A 20,312-nucleotide genomic window follows, 5' to 3' on the forward strand; every position below is an offset into this window, starting at 1 on the left:
GGATATGCAACCAAATATTAAGTGTTATTTACTTTAATTTACTTTCCTTTTTTTTTTATCTCTTGCTCGCCTAAAAAGTGGGTGGTCTGCCACAAAAGGTGCTATGTTTTAATTTGGTTAACATTTCTAGACATGAATATCAGGAAATGAAAGCTGAAATTCTCATCTATCATCTCATATTCATCTTTTGATCTCAAACCCAAATGCATTCAGTGCACAGCAAAATCAATATAATTGACCTTGCCGTTCCAGTACTTTCAGAAGGGACTGTATGTCCTGCTGTAACAGTCACCTCACAGGTAAACCTATTGAGAGAAAATAAAAACAGTCAGTTAGACTCGAATAATACCTTTTATGTGTATTGTGAGGACTGAATGCCACAGATTATTGTCTAGGGCACAAACACATTAGAAGAGCACTGCAGAAAAGGATATCTTAGCAAGTATAAATATTATACATACAGGCAAATTCAACTAATAATACCCTATATTCAGTTGCTTGATTTAAAAAATATATTTATTAAGCCTATTTTAATATATTTTTTACTCATTTCAAGGCTGAAATTGTCTTGTTCTATGGTCTTAATTCTTTCAAGCTTTTATTTCTGGAAAGATACAAAATCATCTGCCTATTTAAAACATCAAATTAATCAGTTTATCTAGAAATAGACTTAATGCTCCGATATTATATATATTATAATTTCATAATGAGAAATACTAGCTAATCTTTTAAGATTTAGTTTGTTGTATCTTTCTCTTGTTCTTTCTGTGGATCTGCTTCTCTCTCTTACTCACTACTCTCTCTCTCTCTCACTCTCTCGCTCTCTCGCGCTTGCTCTCTTGCTCTCTCTCATTCTTGCTCTCGGCACTCTCTGAAGTGTAAACCGGAGGAAATGACAGCTTGTGTACATGCACAGCCCTCCCTTTCCTCCTTCAGCCCAGCCATTGACCCTGACACTGTGGGTTTGTGTTTGTGTGTGTGTTTGTAGGAGGGTGAATGAGGAACCTCACCTTGATTTTGTAGTTGTTATATGAAATACAAGCTATGGATGACTAAAAATTAGGCCATGACTGAATAAATTGAAGCGCTGCATCGTGTAATTCATTTTTGGTTAGACTTCATATTTATTAGATTTGTTGATGTAGTTCTGTTTTCCTCTCTTTTAGCCAATCTCTCTCTCTCTCTCTCTCTCTCTCTCTCTTTCAGACCCTCGCTGTTAGTGTCTCTCAATAGGATGTCTGGTTTTCTGTTTTTTCCATCAATTTTTTTTTCTTCCTAATTGGCAGACAAATCAAGGCTTAAAAACTGAAAGCACATTTGTTTTCTACAGTCTAACAGACATCTTTTAAAGAGCTCTTGGGCTTTGACATTATGGTTCCTTAAAGCGTTTCAGTTTGTTTGCACGTGTGTCTGTGCATGTTTGCTTAAACATATGTGGTATGTATGAGAGAGAGACAAGTCTCTATACAATAGTGTTTCCATGGCTGAGTGGATTCGGATGATGCTAGAGGCTTACAACTAATCTGGAGGAGAATAAAGAAGACTGACTGCTTGATCAGAATTAAAAACATTTAGCTATATGAGGTTTGAACCTCTGCTCAGGACCTTGTGTCACGTAATAAAACTTGTCTATTTGAAATGCACCATATGCCTTCCTGTAAAGTCTCTTGTGTATTCGCTTCCTGTTTTCATTTTCCTTTTCATTTTCGTACTGATGGTACAAAAGCACATGATTTTTGGTCAGGAAACTGTTTTCTTTGTGTGTTTCTGCCTACATGTCATTTCTGAGCAAACAGTAAAACATCCTCTTTCTATCAGCATGCTCTATCAGTATAGCCCTGTTCAGTCAGTGATAGTTTTACATGAGTAGCTGTGGGAATTTGATCCTTTACACTTGCAACTCTGTGATTTAACTTCTGTCTGGATCTGTAATACAAGTGTTTTTACCCCTCCAAATAAAACTCAAGATCTGATCATTTTATCCCCTTCAGGATAGACATGTGTGTGATTTTACAGGAAGAAATGATGCTCTTGCAATGGCAACTGTTTTCAACTATAGCTACATTTCGCTACAGGATGTTTAACACCATGTTAAAAGGTTCTGGCAAACACCGAAAGAATCCATCCATCCATCCATCTTCCATACCGTTTATCCTACACAGCGGAGCCTGGAGCCTAAGCCAGGGAACCTGGGGCACAAGCCATGGACGGTGTGCCAACCCATCACAGGGCACAATCGAACACACATTCACACACACTACGGACAATTTTGAAATGCCAGTCGGCCTACAACTCATGTCTTTGGACTGGAGGAGCAAGCTGGGGTACCCGGAGGAAACCCCTGAAGCACGGGGAGAACATGCAAGCCACCAAATGAATAATGACTTTAAAAAAATCTCAGAAATATAAATGGTCTCCATTCTGACTTCACCAGGAGAAAAAAAGGTGTCAGTCAAAAAGAACAATTGCAATCTTGTTTTATATTATGTTTCTATTTACAGGTTTTCTACACTGTAATCGTGATAGTGTTGTGCTTGGTAACCAGATAAACGAACTATTTGCTGACAACTGATGTTTTTTTTCCTCCACTAATCTGTCTTACTATCTTTTCTGTGTGTGTCAGATCTCTGGACGGGAGGTTACAGGTGTCTCATAGGAAGGGTCTCCCTCATGTGATCTACTGCCGGCTGTGGCGCTGGCCGGACCTTCAGTCTCACCACGAGCTGAGAGCCATGGAGCTGTGTGAGTTTGCTTTCCATATGAAGAAGGACGAGGTGTGTGTGAACCCCTACCACTATCAGCGCGTAGAGACGCCAGGTAAGAGACAGGTTCTTCTGTTTTCATAGAGGGAGTGCTCTTGTTTGCAACGATCAAGCAACAGTAGTTTCTAGACCTAGAGCTTTATTTTGGTAACACAGTAATGGGTAGGAGGAGAGCCAATAAAAAAACCCACTCTTTTTGATGACAAACAGCACTATGAAGAGTGTTTGTACTAGACATGTAGGTAAATGAGGGTGCGATTTCCTGTATGTAAAGAATATGTCGATAATGCTGTATAAAGTGGTATCTACACTCGTCTGGTCTGTAATGTATTGCCGGGGGTCCAAGATTTTTTTTTATAACTTAAAACCAAGTGGTACAGTGTTGCAGCAGGTAGCATGAATATGAGTGTTTGGTTGCAGTGTCTAGTTTGGAAACCAAATATTTGGAAATCCAAGCTTTTTGTGCTGTCCTTTAAACTATGACTATATGGTTATTTCATGTGGGATCGGTTGTCCATGAATAACCAGTATCCCTGTTCTCTCGCTGTAGTTCTTCCACCAGTTCTGGTTCCTCGGCACACTGAGATTCCCAGCGAGTTTCCTCCTCTGGATGATTATAGTCACTCCATCCCTGAAAACACCAACTTCCCCGCTGGCATCGAGCCACCGAGCAACTACATTGCAGGTAAGAGTCTGAGAAAGTGCACGTAGTCAAGTGTGTCTCTCCCAGAAAATATAGAAGCAATTAGAGAGCAATTAGCTCTTAGAGACATGTGTATTAGGAACTGGCATTAAAGCATAAGATTCCTGTCTTCACTACCTGTGAAAGGCGAACTGCTAAAACTTATAGGAAATAAAAGTTAAAGATCACTTCTTACCACAAAATGCTCTGAGCACTTGAGCTGGATTCCCTACATGTCAGGCTGAATGAGCTGTGGTCAGGACAGGAGCTGGCAGAGACAGACGGAGACAGAAAATGCAGACAAAGAAACAGTTTAGCAGAGTCCACTTCACTCGGGCCTGCAAGGACGAGCACCAGGAACACTGCTGCAGACACACACACACACACACACACACACACACACACACACACACACAATGGAGCCACCCCAGGGAACATTCTGAGAAACCGAAAGACTCTCTCTCTCTCTCTCTATCTCTCTCTCTCTCTCTCTTTCTCTCTCTCTCTCTCTCTCACACACACACACACACACACACACACACTCACACAAACTGTTCATCATTATTACTTGACATGCTTTAAAACTGAAACAAATGTTAACAATACAAGCAGGGTCAGGCTGTAGTAAAAAAAAAAAAAAAACCCTTAACACTGAGCTCCTGGTCTTGACCCAACTGTGTAAACATTACTGTACATGTGGGAAATAGCTAATCTATGCTGCATTTGGCAGATTTAACTTGGGATGTGCTCTGAATTTGCGTCATCAGAATGGTATTTAATTGAGGGTTTTGAAAAGTGGTCAGTTACAGTAAGTTTGAGTTTCCATTTCCGAGGCAGAGCCATTCTGCACTGCTGCTATTGAAAATAAACTTAATCTAAACAGGAAGTTCAGTCTGAGGAAAGCTATTATGAGTCACAAGTGCTACACCTGTTAGCAGGTCGATGTGTGTGTGCGTGTGTTTGTAAGGGTTCATACAGGGTCTTCATACTGAAGAACTGGGAAGCAGCTCATTTTGTTGACAGTGCCTGATATGTAACGCCATGAGCTTGAATCACACCGTAATTATTACTATATTCAGTTTAATGAGTTTCAAGCATATGATGTTACATATCATGTGTAGTTCTTATAATGTTACGTATCAGGCCTTTTTCTTATAATGTTACATATGTGTATTTCTTATGGCGTTATGTATCAGGTGTATTTCTTATGATGTTACATAGCAGGTGCATATCTTTTGTTTCATTTTAGAAAAATACTTCATTTTTTGGCACAAAGTGAGGACCTAACTCTCTTTCACTACACACACTGTCCTAGTTTGTGCTACATGAATAAGTGCCCTAATAATGATTAACGTTGCATGAAAAATGCAAGGCTCATCCAGTCTGTCTTTAGGAGAAGAATTGTTCAGCAGTCCATAAACAAGCAAAATATGTGTCCTTGAATGTACTGTAATTAATTTTTGTTGCACCTGCTTGGCCTCTGTGTGTGTGTGTGTGTGTGTGTGTGTGAGATTGCAATCTGTGTCTTTACGTATACATGTAGACTGGGTGGGTGTGTGGGGGGGTATGGTTGTGGGGGGGTCTCAGTTTAGGGTTAGGGTTAATGTTCAGTATTTAGCTACACTAATAAACAAGTACCTCAGAAATATAGTAATACATGAGTGTATTGGGTTTTTTTTCAGAAACACCTCCTCCAGGCTACCTCAGTGAGGATGGGGAGACCAGTGACTATTCCTTGAACCCTAGCATGGACACAGGTAAGTCAACATTATCCACACATCAGAGTTGAGTCAGAGTCCCAGACAAATGTCTATAAAACATCACATGTACAGTATTTCACGCCGTCTCATAAAGTTGGTCATATTTTACAGCTCAGAGTGCAAGAATGATTGTGATTGGACATACTTGTCAGTGCACTCCATCATATTTATTCAGTTCAGTGAAATATCTTCATCTATGACCATCTGCTTCCTTTCTTTTTTGTAGGATCTCCAAGCCTTTCTCCAAATTCTTTATCTCCACCGCCAAGCAACTTAGGTAGGATTTTACGTACCGTCTGTAGTGTATGTACGTATTTGTACGTGTTAGTGTTTGTACACTTGTGTTATGAGTTCTTCCTCTGGTCACTGACCCAGAGGAAGCCACAGCTGAATGAACCTTTTGTTTTTCCTCTCTGTATGAGCACTTGGACAAACACGACACACTTCACATGCATGACAGTATCCTGTTGCTTATTATCTGAAGTGAAGATCCTGGGGCTTGTCTTTCCCCTTGTTGCTGGAATAATAAATAGCATACTTCCACGTGCTACACATAGGGGTTTTGTTCATCCAGCCCATTTCCTGGAGCTCTTTCTTTCTTTTCTTTTTCTTTTTTTTTTCCTTTTTTGAAGCAGTTACAGGAATTGTGGTGTGTTTATGAAGCTGGCGGTGTAAGGCAATAATTTTCCTACCCAAGTAAGAAATGCTGGTGTTTCCATTGCCCTGTTTCTGGGAATCTACACTTGCTATTGCATCACTGTGTCACCAAGCTCCACCCATTTCATGCTTCAAACTGCAAACTTTACTTTTTGACTGTTTATTTTTGTATTGTTTTATTTTTTATGTACCATCTCTGTCTTTCCCTCTGCCAGACCTGCAGCCTGTGACGTACTGTGAGCCAGCGTTCTGGTGCTCCATATCCTACTATGAGCTGAACCAGCGGGTGGGGGAAATCTTCCACGCGTCCCAGCCCTCTCTCACAGTAGACGGGTTTACTGATCCGTCCAACTCGGAGCGTTTCTGCCTGGGCCTGCTGTCCAATATAAACCGCAACGCTGCCGTGGAGCTCACACGCAGACACATTGGTACCCTGACTTCCGTATTTCATACAAGAAAGAGAGAGATGGTGAACATGTTAAGACGTAGTCCTTGATTTAAACAAAAATAGACAGGATTCACCTCCTCTTGACAGGAGATTAAAGCAATAAGGTCTTAAGGCTCTGATCACAGTAGGCATTTCGTAACGAAAAAGCACTGCCTGGAGCACTTTTTGTAGTTCATATGACGAGCATGCTCTAACCGTAAAAGCACTGAGCAATGCCTGTTATCAGATTTAGCTAGAAAAGAGATTTTTTTCACCCTTACTCTAGCTGTGATTGTTTTCACTTGCCCACTGAGATTCAATCTGATTGTTCAGGTGATAAAAAAAAGTGCTCAACTTCACTCACCACTTTTCTGGAAAACCTTAGTAAGTTCTCCACTTTGATCCAAATCCACTGGTGGGATTTTTTAACTAAAGACCTCTGAATTCTGACCAGTTTACATTTTCTTCTTCTCGTAAGGTTTACATGTAAAGTATGTAGTAAAATGGTGATCACAGTCTAAAACAGTATCTAACTCTGTATAAATGACAGTAATTTCCTTGACCAGACTCAGTTGTTGTTGCTGTGTGTCTACTCTTTTTTTGATCGATGCATTTTAACATGATGAGGACAAACGATTTTCTTAAAACAGTAAATTCATTCGAGGATCTATTTTTGTGCTTGGATCTCTAGATAGACAGGATGTTGCTTTAGGGTAAAATATATTATAATTTTATATATATGTATATATGTATGTGTGTGTGTGTTTATTTAGGCCGGGGAGTGCGTTTATACTACATAGGAGGTGAAGTGTTTGCTGAATGTCTCAGTGACAGCGCTATCTTTGTTCAAAGTCCCAACTGCAACCAGCGCTACGGCTGGCACCCTGCCACCGTCTGCAAGATCCCACCAGGTCAGAGACAAACTAACCCACTAACTCAAAACATATGATATGTTTTTGGATTATAAACCATCTTGTTCAGTTATTACATCACTAAACTGACTTTAGAAGAACTGGGGGACTTTCTCTCTCCTGGCTCCGTTATTCCTCGTTCCTTGTTCTCGAGACGAATCATCATTAGTTGAATATGCACTTAGATAATATGAAAATATAAGTAAATTATTATAATGGCATTATAATCAACAAATATAAGCCGGCAATAATTCAGCAATATGATGTTATTCTTGGCCTGAAATCCCAATTATGTGTCTTATTTGTTTTCCTTCGTTTAGGGTTGGGCAGTTTGGCAAAAATATCTCACAGTACTTGAACCCAATTTGAAGATACATGAAAAAACATCAATGTTTGATATTTGATATATAATTTTGCTGAAATAACAGCTAATAGTGCCAATGTTTGGATCTATATTATTACATATTTGCCCATGAACATGAGGTAAAGTGAAACAAATAGGAAAATTATCCAATTTGCTATAGCTGGTCAGTATTAGTGCTGCAGAATAATATAATTATCCTGATTAATTACTTCATAATACATTTTTTGTGTGATATCGTGGTATCTTTTTATTAAATTTAATTACATTTTTTTTGTTATAGTCACAAACCGACTGGAAGCAGCTTAATCTTACTTTTTTACATGTTAAAAAAGTTTACAGATTTAAATTAAAAAAATAGATAAAAAAAATTAATGTAAAAATAAATGTATTATAAATTTGTTTATTGATAATAAAAATATTTTTTAACAGTTTTTTTTTTTTTCTATTTAACGCTCTACAGTCTGAGGCCTTTCCGACACTTTTGAGGTAGTCTGACATGCCTTTACATTTTAATATATTTCACCTATCTAAAAAACATTCATCCAAAAGTGCTTATATTTACTACAAACTCACCAACAGTAATTTGAGAGCAGTAAGAATGTCATGAATATAGGTTTTGTTTAAATCAAGTGTGAATTTACACTTTTCAAAAACCTATTTTCAGTGGTGTTTGGGATACTGTGATAAACACATTATAAACATTTTTGACAGGACTTTTGAGCTCTGAACCTTGTAAACATAGGTGTTGGCTACACATAGGTGATTAAATCATGCAGAAATGTCAATGAATATTGATGAGATAGGTGTCAACACCTGTAATAGTTCCCTTCCCCACTGTCAAAGGTAATGGCCTTCCCTGTTGTCAAAGGTAAATCCCATTTAGGATGTCATTATGTCTCCCACATCCCACACCCATCCGGTCAGTGTGAGTTGTAAGGAAAGAAGAGACAATAAAATCCTTTTTACAGTTTATTGAAAATACTGTGTTCAACCCCAAACATGCAATGGAATACTGCAAAATAAGATGAATAAAAGAACAATGAATTGTCAGTCCTGATCAGGATACCAAGCTTCAAAACAGTTTCTGTCTTGTTGAAGGCAAAGGAAGACATCACATGCTTTGCACTTCCATGGGGTTTTTGTTTGAGAGCAAAGACTTTGAATGAAAAACTTTATCTATACTTTATGGGTAATTAGTTGACCTTTCTGGCTGCTATGATACGTTTTTCTAATCTGTTACGTGGACGGAGAAGTTTTAGCAACGCAAGCTGCTTTACATTTGTTTTATCTAGAAAAGTGACAGATATGGTATGCATAGTTGACGGAGGCAAAATAATTCACTCAACTCTGAACATGTATGTACTATGAAAGGCTTTAGAAATGTTTAGCTGCAGCTTGCGTGCATCATGAATTGCAGTGCTAAGCATGTAATCATAATCATTCCATGACAAAAGCTAGTCAACAAAACTTACTCATCACAAACATCCTCTGCCGGATCAAGTCGAAATTCGAAATGGCAACGTTCATCCCCACTGTCCTGATTTTTGGGTGAAATGAGCTCCAGGCGCTGTGTTTCCCCGGAGTAGTGCCTGCTTTTTGGGTAAAATGTGCGAGCTCCAGGCGGTTTTCCCCGGATGAGCGCCAAGCACTGTGTTTCCCCCGGAGAAGTGCCTGCTTTTCGGGTAATATGTGCTCTTGTTTATATGAGTAAATTTGGGCGTTGTCACACGTTTTCTTGCCTCGTAATTACCCAATAACGACCGCCGATTTACCATATGTTATCATATGAACAGCTCTCGTTGCTAATGGGTTCGACATCAAGAGCGATTTTCTGACTCGGAGACTGAAACGTGCATGCTGTTCATTTTATTCTCCTCACAAAGCTCTAAAAATATGTGTAGTTTCTATCTATATACATTTGGAAAGTAGACTGTTCAAGGTTTCTAGGGATGTCAGGTTTATGTTTGTAGGACAAAAACTCACGGAGATATTGATGCGGAAGTGCGAACATTCTATTTTCTCCCGCAGGCGGGAGAGCCGACCGCTAAGGGTTAAATGAAAAACAACTGTATTGCTGGCAGTTTGTGAGCAAACCTATATATTGTGATACTTATTTTCTATCGCAGAAATGATTTCAAGAATGCTGATATAATATTTGTGTGTGTGTGTGTGTGTGTGTGTGTGGGTTTTGTCAGGCTGTAATCTGAAGATCTTCAATAATCAAGAGTTCGCTGCTCTTTTGGCTCAGTCAGTGAACCAAGGCTTCGAGGCAGTGTATCAGCTGACCCGCATGTGCACCATCCGCATGAGCTTTGTCAAGGGCTGGGGAGCCGAGTACAGGTGAGTCTACGCTGCCTTACCTGAGCCACCACCATTCTACTTCAACACTGCACTATAATAGGAGATATCATCATGACTAAAGTCTGGTTAATGTTTAGTCAGAAGTGCTTCTGTGATCCACCTGAGGAGAAAGAAACACGGAGTATTGATGTTTGTTTGTTTCTTAGAACAGTACGAGGTTTTTGGCTATTTATAGAAACCTTCCAGGTTTCATTCCCGTATTTCTAAACCTGCTGTTTTTATGGAAGTCATTAGTAGGTATTAGTGTAAATGAAGAAAAGGTATCACAATGAGTCAGCGGTTTTCTACTAACCCGTGAAATGTTGAGAGGAGAGCTGAATGTGTGTCAAGCAGCTGAGTAGAGATCTGTCTGTCTGTCTGTCTGAGCTGTCTGTTTTTTCCTGTGCTGGTTTTGGCGTTCACTAACCAGAATCACCACTGGATCACCACCTTGAGACCTCTAGATAAGCAGGCCAGCCGTGTAAACTGTCAGGTCTGTGCTAGCAAGTCACACAGCTCTGAAAACACACCCTGCTCTAAGAAGTGTCAGAGTTTCCTGGTTTCTCTATCTCTTTCTCTCTCTCTCTCTCTCTCTCCCTCTCTCTCTCTATCTCTCTCTCAACTCTGCCTTTTTGTTTCACTCTTTCTCTCTCTCTCTCTCTCTCAACTCTGCCTTTTTGTTTCACTCTTTCTCTCTCTCTCTCTCTCTCTCAACTCTGCCTTTTTGTTTCACTCTCTCTCTCTCTCTCTCTCTCTCTCTCTCTCTCTCAACTCTGCCTTTTTGTTTCTCTCTCTCTCTCTCTCTCTCTCTCTCTCTCTCAACTCTGCCTTTTTGTTTCACTCTCTCTCGTGAGTAATCTTTTGTTGGAATGAGAGAAACCAAGACCATAATTGAAACCAGTTGAGGATTTCCACTGGGAAAGTCACCATAAAGACATATGAGAGACAAAAACGAGAAAGGATGAAAGAGTGAAAATAGAGAAATTCTGCTTCTCGAACAGAAGTAGACATTTCAACTCACTCTCTTTCTCGCTCTCACCGACACATTCGTTTTCTTACCCCACACTTTCTTAAAGCTACAGTGCTTAGGATTTTTTTTTTTTTTTTTTGCTTTGTTTGAAAAATATTATTGAGTCAGGAAAGAAAACTACTCTTAAACATGCTGTTCCTGAGCTGCTGTATCCTAGAACTTCTGTAATAGTAATTACCAGAAACAACAGAGAAAGCCTGCTTCTCTTTTTCATTCTCAGGCCGAGCTGATGGGCTCGAATTGGTACAGAAGGAGTTTCCAAACGCACACCCAGCTCAGATATGTCCTAGCTCATTGTGCCCGACTACATACTCGACCCCAAATTACTCGTACAGCTTGACACAGGTCCTTAGACATCATAACATAGAGGAACCCTTGCTCCTTGTCTTTGTGTTGGAGTGAGTCCATGGCCGAGGCCAATGGTAGCAAGCTAGCGAACTCAAAGACAACAGAGACAGATCATAACAGACAGAGGTATTCAACCAGACCTTGTGTTTTAGCTCACATTAACAGGCTAGCCTCTGTGCTATGTGGCATGAGTGATCAGAAGAAAAAGAAGCTTTATTTTTTCACGTGTACACCACAGTGAAATTCTTTCCTTTGCATATCCCAGCTTGTTAGGAAGCTGGGCTCGGAGCGCATGGTCAGCCATGATACAGCACCCCTTAAGCAGATAAGATTAAGGGTCTTGCTCAAGGGCCCAACAGTGTCAGGTTAATTAGAAACTGGTAGTAGCTCTGAGCTTGAGTGCTCGACATTGATCAGCTTTATTTTAATTTCCCATTACATGGATGTTATTTGAAAACCTAAACAAGGTACCGAATACAAACGTGTTTGGCTTTAGGGACATTCATAACTACGTCCTATAGAATATACCCTCACCAGGCACTTTAATAGGAACACCTGATCAGCCATCAGAATTGGGAAAAAATGTGATCTCAGCGACTTTGACTGTGGCCTGGTTGTTAGTGCCAGCCAGGCTATTTTGAGTATTTCAGTAACTGCTGATCTCGTGAGATTTTCAGCAGACAGCAGTCTATGGAGTTTACACACGGTGCGAAAAACAAACCAAAAAAAAGCATCCAGTAAAATGAAAATTATCTAAAGCTCTTGCATTATTTTATGCGTTACACTGCTGCCAGCTGATTGGAAAATTAAATGAACGAGCAAGTGCACAGTGTTCCTATTAAATTGGCCTCCTATGAAAATGCCATCCAGAGAGCAGGCTGTGGAACTGCCGGGCGAACGTTTTGTCTGTTGCGGAACTAAATACACAGCTTTTAATATTTATAAGCGTAAGTATGTGAAAGATGATTTATGACATTTATGTTAGAATACTTAGACATTTCTTCATCCTCATCACATATTAAACTAAATTCCACATGCAGCACTGTGCCTGGAGCAGTACTTGGGCTGGCATGTTCCTCTCCATTAGTGCAGTCAGTGAGTCATTTATTCTGCTCACAGGTTGAATGGAATACTGTAAAGCAGTACAAACCTTAAACTGAAGTTAAGGCAATAAATCCCTGCAAATCAGAGCCTCATCTCATCTGTCACTCCCGTTCTTAACTCATCTTTCATCGTGTTTTTTTCCTCTCTGTCCTCTTACTGTCCCAACACCACCCCGCACTTCCTCTGCCTCTCTTTGATCTTCAGTGAATTTTCAGTAGTGGTGGAGGAGCTGCCAGCAGCTCAAGGCTGAGAGTCATTCAGAGACATGAAGGAGTTAAAGTGTGCTGCAGAAAATAGCGGTCTGTATCTGAAGAGAGACACTCAGGGAGGAAAAGAGTGAGAGAGTTGTTGTTTCGACATTTCCTCAAGTGTCAAAGCATCTATTAAACTCAATTAGGAACACAGAGTGGAAACCACAATTAGACAGATTTGGACTTACTGTGTGTGTGTGTGTGTGTGTGTGTGTGTGTTGTAAGAGCGTGAGAGAATGAGAGAGAACAAGAGAGAATCAGATAGAGAAAAAGCAACTCTGAGGAGAAGAGCAGAATAAGAATGGAGTAAGGTGAGGCATAGAGTCGAAGTGTGTGTGTGTGTGTGCCTGTGTGTGTGTGTGTATGTGTGCGTGTGTACCTGTGGGTGTGTGTGTGTGTGTGTGTGTGTGTGGGTGTGTGTGTGGGTGTGTGTGTGTGTGTGTGTATGTGTGTGTGTGTACCTGTGTGTGTGTGTGTGTGTTGTGAGACCGTGAGCGAATGAGAATGAGAGAGAACAAGACAGAATCATACAGAGAAAAAGCAACTCTGAGGAGAAGAGCAGAATAAGAATGGAGTAAGGTGAGGCATAGAGTCGAGGTCTCCAAGACCCAGAGACAAGATGTGTGTGTGTATGTGTGTGTGTAAAATGGAGAGAAAGAGACTGGGCCATTGTGTAATCAGGGTGGAATGTAGGAGAGTGTGTTTGGCAGTGATGGTGGTCCCTGTGAGAGACTGGAGTCGTGTAGAGCAGAGTTTACACACAGACTGAGCTCAAATCCAGACACACTAGTGTCACTGCAGCCATTCAGCTGTGTCATGACCTGCTGATTTATGACCTAAATAAATCATCTGAGATTAGTAGCTGCAATTAGTAAAGGATAAGACATGACAGGATGGTGTAATGTGTTACCGTTACCACCCCAAAGATGATTTTCATATATATTCATATTATACTTCTTTAAACGTTTACATTTTTTAAAAATGTTTTAAAGCCATAAGTCATATGTTTTAACCATGTATAGTTATGTTTAATATTGTTGAACATCGGTGAAACAATTTAGCTCCTGTTATCACTTACATTATAGTAGCTATAAACCGTTGTTTCCTCACCAGCCTCTCTTTTTTTCTGAGCTTAATTGGACCTCCTGGTGGACACTAGAGACTCCTTATATAAAAAGTTACATAAACATCTCCATACATAAGCTTCACCACAACAATGATAACATTTTTCCATCCATCCATCCATTTATCCATCCATTTTCCATACCGCTTATCCTACACAGGGTCGCGGGGAGCCTGGAGCTCATCCCAGGGAACTCGGGGCACAACCGAGGTTGACTGAACGGGGTGCCAACCCATCGCAGGGCACAATCACACACACATTCACACACTTCGGACAATTTGGAAATGCCAGTCAGCCTACAACGCATGTCTTTGGACTGGGGAGGAAACCGGAGTACCTGGGGAAACCCACGAAGCATGGGGTGAAGATACAAACTCCACAAAGAGCAGAGGTGGGATTCACACCCCCAGCCCTGGAGGTCCGAGGGTTGGGGGTGTGGGTCAAACATGCTAACCACTAAGTCACAGTGCCCCCTATGATTCCATTTATTTATTTGTTAAATAACAACAGATTTTTCTGTATTTGTTTATTATTAGGCGTAGGTCTGCCATGCCAGTCCCTGTTGCAGCTGGTACTACCTTCAGAGCTGCTCTTAATGAAAATTAATCAACACCATCTCTTTCTTCTCTCCCCTTCACCTTCTTTCTTTCTTTCTTTCTTTCTTTCTCTCACTCTGTCACCCCAACTCTCCATTACTCTGCTTTGTAGGCGGCAGACGGTCACTAGCACCCCCTGCTGGATAGAGCTGCACCTGAACGGACCCCTGCAATGGCTGGACAAGGTGCTCACCCAGATGGGCTCTCCCTCCATCCGCTGCTCCAGCGAGTCCTAGGAAAATCCTCTTATTAACACCACAGGAAGTAGCCAACCCATAAACCCCAAAAACAGATACATATTCCTATAGGAACTGAGATCTTAAAAGCCATGAGTCAATAGGAAACTAGAGCCTTACAGAACCCACCCACTTTCAGTAGCACTTTCACACACATTCATCTCAAAGAGGAAGTGTGTATTAAACAGTAAAATGTTTGTTTCTGCTTTGTCCATATCGTTTATCACCGACGTCCTGTTTAGCTTCTTGGATCTTGGTGAATTGAATCAATTTGTTTGATCATGTGTACTGTAGATTTCCCTTTGTTGTCTTTCTGTGTACAGTGAAATATTAAGGAATTTTTATACGTTGTAGTTAAAGCTGTAGTTGTCTATATTTTGGTTCATTTTGTTTTGAACAAAACTAACAGAAGAAAGCTCATTATGTAGTATATTATAAATGTTAATGTGAGATTGTCAGCTCTGTGTAAGAACTGTCCGAGGCATTGTTTTGTCACCTGCATGCTTGTCTTTTGATTTCATCCTTACTGATCTCCACCCCCCCCCCCCCTTTTTTTTTGAGTCTCATGCCAGGAAAGTTTCTGAGAGGTAGAACTGAGCATATTCATTGAGTCAGTTAAAAAAGAACCCTCCCCATCTTTAGCCATAATTCCTCTGTGCTTTGAGATGCAAAAGTTAAATTATTATCATTAATTGTTAAAAGAATGCACTGGTATTTTTCAGCCTAATGTCTGTTCACCACAGCGTAGTTACTACAGGCGAGAATTTCAACACGTCTCCCTGTAGTGAGAAAAAAACCCCAGCAACCCTGCTCAATCAAATCAAAACTCACCTTTGATGCAAGACTAACAGCAGTAAACGGTTATGCGTTACAGAACAATTGAATAAATTCTTCAGTCAAAGTTATAAGGATCGAAATTGTCCTTTCAGAGATGGGACTACATGTTAAGAGGGATGACTGTATTGTTTGTCTCATACCAAGATCTACATTCTTAGAGTGTAACAATTGTAGTTTTTATACTGTATTATTGTTGTGCATTGTAAAGTATTTTTAGATTTTATTTGATTTTATTTTGTATCGTTGCATATTTTAAACATATGTATGGCGGCCTGGGAAAACCCGTCAGATAGACGAAAACATAGCATCAAATAGACAGTCAAGACAATAGCATCGAAACAGTTTTTTATACTTCACCTAAAGTGACATGGAAATATTTTATGTACTTTTTAATCAGAGCAAAAGATCGTGTTGTTTAAGAATCCTGTTTAACAAAATAAGGTGATAAAAAGACATTCTGCTGATGTCAAAATGTCAGAAACATTGCAAGTGTGATTTCCTTACACAGTGAATTACACACTTCAATGTTGGATAGCTACAGTACATGCCGTAGCAAAAAAGACGAGACTAATCAATTCCGTTTGTGATCAGATATCGGCTGTCGGAATGTCGGTGTTGCTCCGTGAAGCGGAGAATTTGAGGTGCTTGTAAAAGGGAAACAGAACTACCTATAGTAGAAAAGGGTTTTCCCAGGGTGCCACACATGGGATTTAAAAACTGTCATTAGAGTTCATTATGAGTGAATTATTTTTTTTCTCAGTACAGAGGAATGTGTGGAAATTCTCTGTGGTAATCTCACATACGTTACACCTACAGTCGATAAATAATAGGTCGAGATAGTTTCCCATAAACAGTATTGGAATGCTATACAATGATTTAATCTCACCATTGCAATGAGCATACACTAGCACATGTTTGCGGCATTAAGAAAACAGAATGATGGTGGGCGGAGGGGGAAGGGTGTCACTGTAGATTACTGACGGATGAAAGGTTGTTATTACTCCTTTGGTAGAGCTCCACATCATTGTTTTTAATCTATCTGCATGGAGCCATGCCAAGTCTCGCACAGTGCATGTGTGTGTTCTCGTAAGATGTGCTTATGGTAGCTGTTTAATCTGTGTGCCAGCTGTCTCCGCTGTGTGTCTGTATGTGTCTGGCCAGGCTCCTGGTGAGTTCACATATCCCCATCTGTGAGGAACAGTTGACACTCAGCTCTCCTTCCTGTATGTGGAAGGTGTGTGTAACTGATATCCGTGCTGAAGCTCTGGTATTGTGCGAGTCTGTTCTATATTTGCAGCAGGGATTCAGTTCGGGTCCCTGGGTGTTGTGTAGACAACAAATAAGGAGGTTAAAGAGGATCTCAGATATCAATTGACAGCTTGTCATAGAGGCTCACATTGCTTCTCCTTCAACATAGATTGAATCTGATTTCATTTTGTTTGTCAGTTGTACAGAAAGAAATGCAACCCTGTTATCATTCAGCCATGAGCTAGAGTTTCTTGTTGCTTTGTTCATTCGTGTTAAATAGGGTTAATTCATCTCAAACTCACGCCAGTGTATGAATCATGTATAATTATTTACCATCGAAGGTGCTGCAAAATACTGAGCGAAGCAACAAATATATTATACTATAAGAGTAATTATAATATGCCCATTTGTTAGTATTGGTATAGTTAGTGTAGTAATACACCAGTAGTTATGGGGAGCATATGGTGCATTAGGGACATATATACAGGCCTGTTTTCTAGAGAGATAAACATCTAATGGCTTCTGCTTTGGAAACAATACAACAGCACTAACAAGACAAAATCTAATCTAGACTGCACCAATCTATGAAGTGTCAGGTTAGTGGCAGTACAATTTTTAAATACAAACGTACATTAATGTGACTTTTACAACAAAGCAATGTGTGTACTGTATGCATTTTTTCTGCATAGACCAAATATTGCAAGGGGCATTGTAATCCAAAATAATACAAAATATTTCGTTTTGGACATTTGTGACAACTATATCTCTGTTCTGTTCTAATTTCCAGTTAAGTAATAATATTTAAATATATATTTAACTCTTTAAATTCTTGATGATTTTTTTTTTCTTCCAAAATGAAACTAAATGAATTAAAGTGTATCTATGGGTATATGTATGTATATATTCAGGTACATTTATTTATATTATAAACTTTAATTCAACCAAAACCAGCTTTGTTAAACATCTGTTACAAAAGCAGCAGTTCAGCTTTCATTTATGTACAAGCATGCGTGTATAGATATCCTCACAGTCCTCCTGGAACAGTTCACTCCATTCAGAGTGTGCCTATGCATGAATTTTCTACTCTTGATACTAATCAATTCATGATTCCTGAATAGTCTGTAGATAAGAATTGTAGATTGAAGCATGCTTGTTTTCAGTGTTTGATGAGAGTTTCTAGCCAAGTACTGTTTTGTTAACAATTTCTTCAGGGTGGGGAAAAGAGGCCAAAAAAAAAAAAAAAAATATGCTGGCAGGTTTGTTTTTTGTTTTTTGGACTTCATTGTATTTTTATACTATAGACAGAAATAGGGAAAGGGCTTTAAAAGGGAAACATTTCTAAGATCGTGTATAGCAGGTTATGTTTTTGTTTGTTTGTTTCTTTTAAGTGCAGGCTGTCAAATCCTGCCGAAGTTCAAGAGACTGGGGATTATGAAATCAAAGCGAGGATTGTGCATGAATAATAAAGCTTCCTCATGTAAAGAACATAATTTAACATAGTTTTCACCTTCAAAGCATTTTAGAGCATTATAAAAACGATGGTGGATAGAGTGAGTGTGCCTGAAGAATGAAAGGTTGTCATTACTCCTGTAGTACACCATGAGTGCTATAATCTGTCCACATGACCATGCCACGTGTCACACAGTTTCTGTATGTGATGTTTAGTAATCAGTATTTCAAAATGATTCAGTTATTGGAGTTTAATTATAGAAACGTGCATTAAATATACTAGATAATATTTTGGAGACCTCTTTAGCACTCAAGATTTGCGAAAATGTTAGTAACTACAGTTTACCAGGAACAGATTTAGAAAGCTCTAAATATGTTTAATCTTTATTCCATGCTTTAAGGCTATGTTATAATAAATAGTAGTATGTATTGTTATGATAAACAATGATCATCTGTGATTATGTATAGCAATTATATTCTGATATTGGTATTTATGGATTATGGATTAACCATCCTTATTGCCAAACAACAATAAAAGACTTTCATCCTTGAGAAAAGATTACACTTTTTTATTTTGAAGTTTATCAGCAAATTGTTGAGTTAACTTTGAGTAGTATGCATTATTGTGCTTGTTATGTGTTGATTGTTTTAATCGTCTTATTCTGTGACATCGTGCTTAGCTGTGCTTATGCTTTAAATGTCTTTCTTTTTGTATGAAGATACACTTTATTATTTCTCTCTGCATTTAAAGAGTCAACTATACATGTCATTGTATTTGCTATTAATGTACTTTTAATAAAAAGGTATATCTCAAATGGTGTAATTGTTATTTGAGTTCATCATTCACTACCTAGGTCTGAAGAGAGATTTGCGAGAAAGTTGTGTCAAGAAAGACACAGACAACGCTTTTTATTCCTTGAAGATCAAAGGTCATGACCTGTATAGGTTTTAAAACGTTCTTATCATCTCCTCATGTTTTTGCAAACCTGTATTCTTCAGATCCACCATTCAACAGCCACCAGACACATCTAGCATGAGAACTCTCCCTACATTTTAGACATTCCAGACCATGGTAGTGTTGAATTATTTACGCCAGCGGGGTGTTTTCTTTGGGGGGGGGAGAGAGGAGGAAAGAAAGCTGAGCTAATCTCTGGTACTATATTTTGAAGGACATAAACCATAACATGGCATAACAGTGATAATAATAATGATGATATTACACAGTTTCATGCAGCTTTATACAGAAATGGTTTCATTTCAAAATTGTAAATTCAAAGCACCTGTTATCTGCTGTATAAATACACTTGAACATTAAAGATGAATGTATTCATTAAGCTAGATTAGAGGCTTTAGTATCATGTTTCTTTGCAAGAAAAGATTGAAAATTGATATTATTTTGATGCTAAAACTACAAAGAATACTGAAATCCACATTGCTGGCACCCTTGAAAAAAGTCGGGCCTCCCCATTAAACCCTTGGCCTTATAAATGTGCATCAAACACTAATGGGATAAAAGCTTTCTGAGTAATATTAATCAAATAAAAATGAGAAATACTAACAGTAGACTTTTAGTCATGGTGTCACACCTTAAATAGTCCCAGACTCAGATGCTCTGCTCACAGCCCACATAACATCGTACACATCGTACATTGTACACTTCACATAGCATAGCATCATTTTGTACACTTCGCTGCCAAGGTTCAGAATCTTGCAGGTTGCGATCTGATTGGCTGTCTGCATTTCCCTATGTACACTCTACCATCTACTTTGAACAGTGACACTATGACTTTTTGTGGTCTGTGGTTGGTTGTTTCATAAATTATCATTAATTTATAAATTAATTCATTCATTCATTCATTTTCCTTAGGATTTTCCTGGTGGTGGTCACAATGGCAGATTGAGAAGTTCAGCACAAACTTACCGATCTGGCCTGGTCATGGTTTCCTCTTGATTCATGAGCAGTAAGCTATATTCTAATGCTTTACTCTCTCGATTTGTCAAATTATTCTCCATAGCAATGAGATTAAGCCCAGTAACTGTGTGGAGGAAACTAATTTCTACCACATATACTAGCACCTAAGGCTGTAACTATACACTCCGGTCACGATTCAATTCAATTCCCAATACCGCCTTCACGATTCAACTCAAATCGATTCTCAGAATATTTTGAAATTTAAATGATGACTG

At 39.2% G+C, this 20,312-nt stretch overlaps 1 protein-coding gene across 1 annotated transcript in view; it reads left to right on the top strand.

Annotated features, from left to right (window-relative positions):
- smad3a (SMAD family member 3a) overlaps positions 1 to 19,138 on the top strand; it is a 37,909-nt gene extending 18,771 nt beyond the window's left edge. The window contains exons 2-9 of the mRNA XM_053616956.1: positions 2,624 to 2,817; positions 3,313 to 3,447; positions 5,127 to 5,201; positions 5,431 to 5,481; positions 6,077 to 6,289; positions 7,062 to 7,199; positions 9,759 to 9,903; positions 14,468 to 19,138. Coding sequence (XP_053472931.1) covers positions 2,624 to 2,817; positions 3,313 to 3,447; positions 5,127 to 5,201; positions 5,431 to 5,481; positions 6,077 to 6,289; positions 7,062 to 7,199; positions 9,759 to 9,903; positions 14,468 to 14,591 — 1,075 coding nt within the window. The 3' untranslated portion in view covers positions 14,592 to 19,138. The remainder of the gene's footprint in view (positions 1 to 2,623; positions 2,818 to 3,312; positions 3,448 to 5,126; positions 5,202 to 5,430; positions 5,482 to 6,076; positions 6,290 to 7,061; positions 7,200 to 9,758; positions 9,904 to 14,467) is intronic.
- Positions 19,139 to 20,312: the final 1,174 nt, after the last annotated feature.

This window comes from Ictalurus furcatus, chromosome 27 (genome assembly GCF_023375685.1).
Source record: "Ictalurus furcatus strain D&B chromosome 27, Billie_1.0, whole genome shotgun sequence".
Classification (NCBI taxonomy): Eukaryota; Metazoa; Chordata; class Actinopteri; order Siluriformes; family Ictaluridae; genus Ictalurus; species Ictalurus furcatus.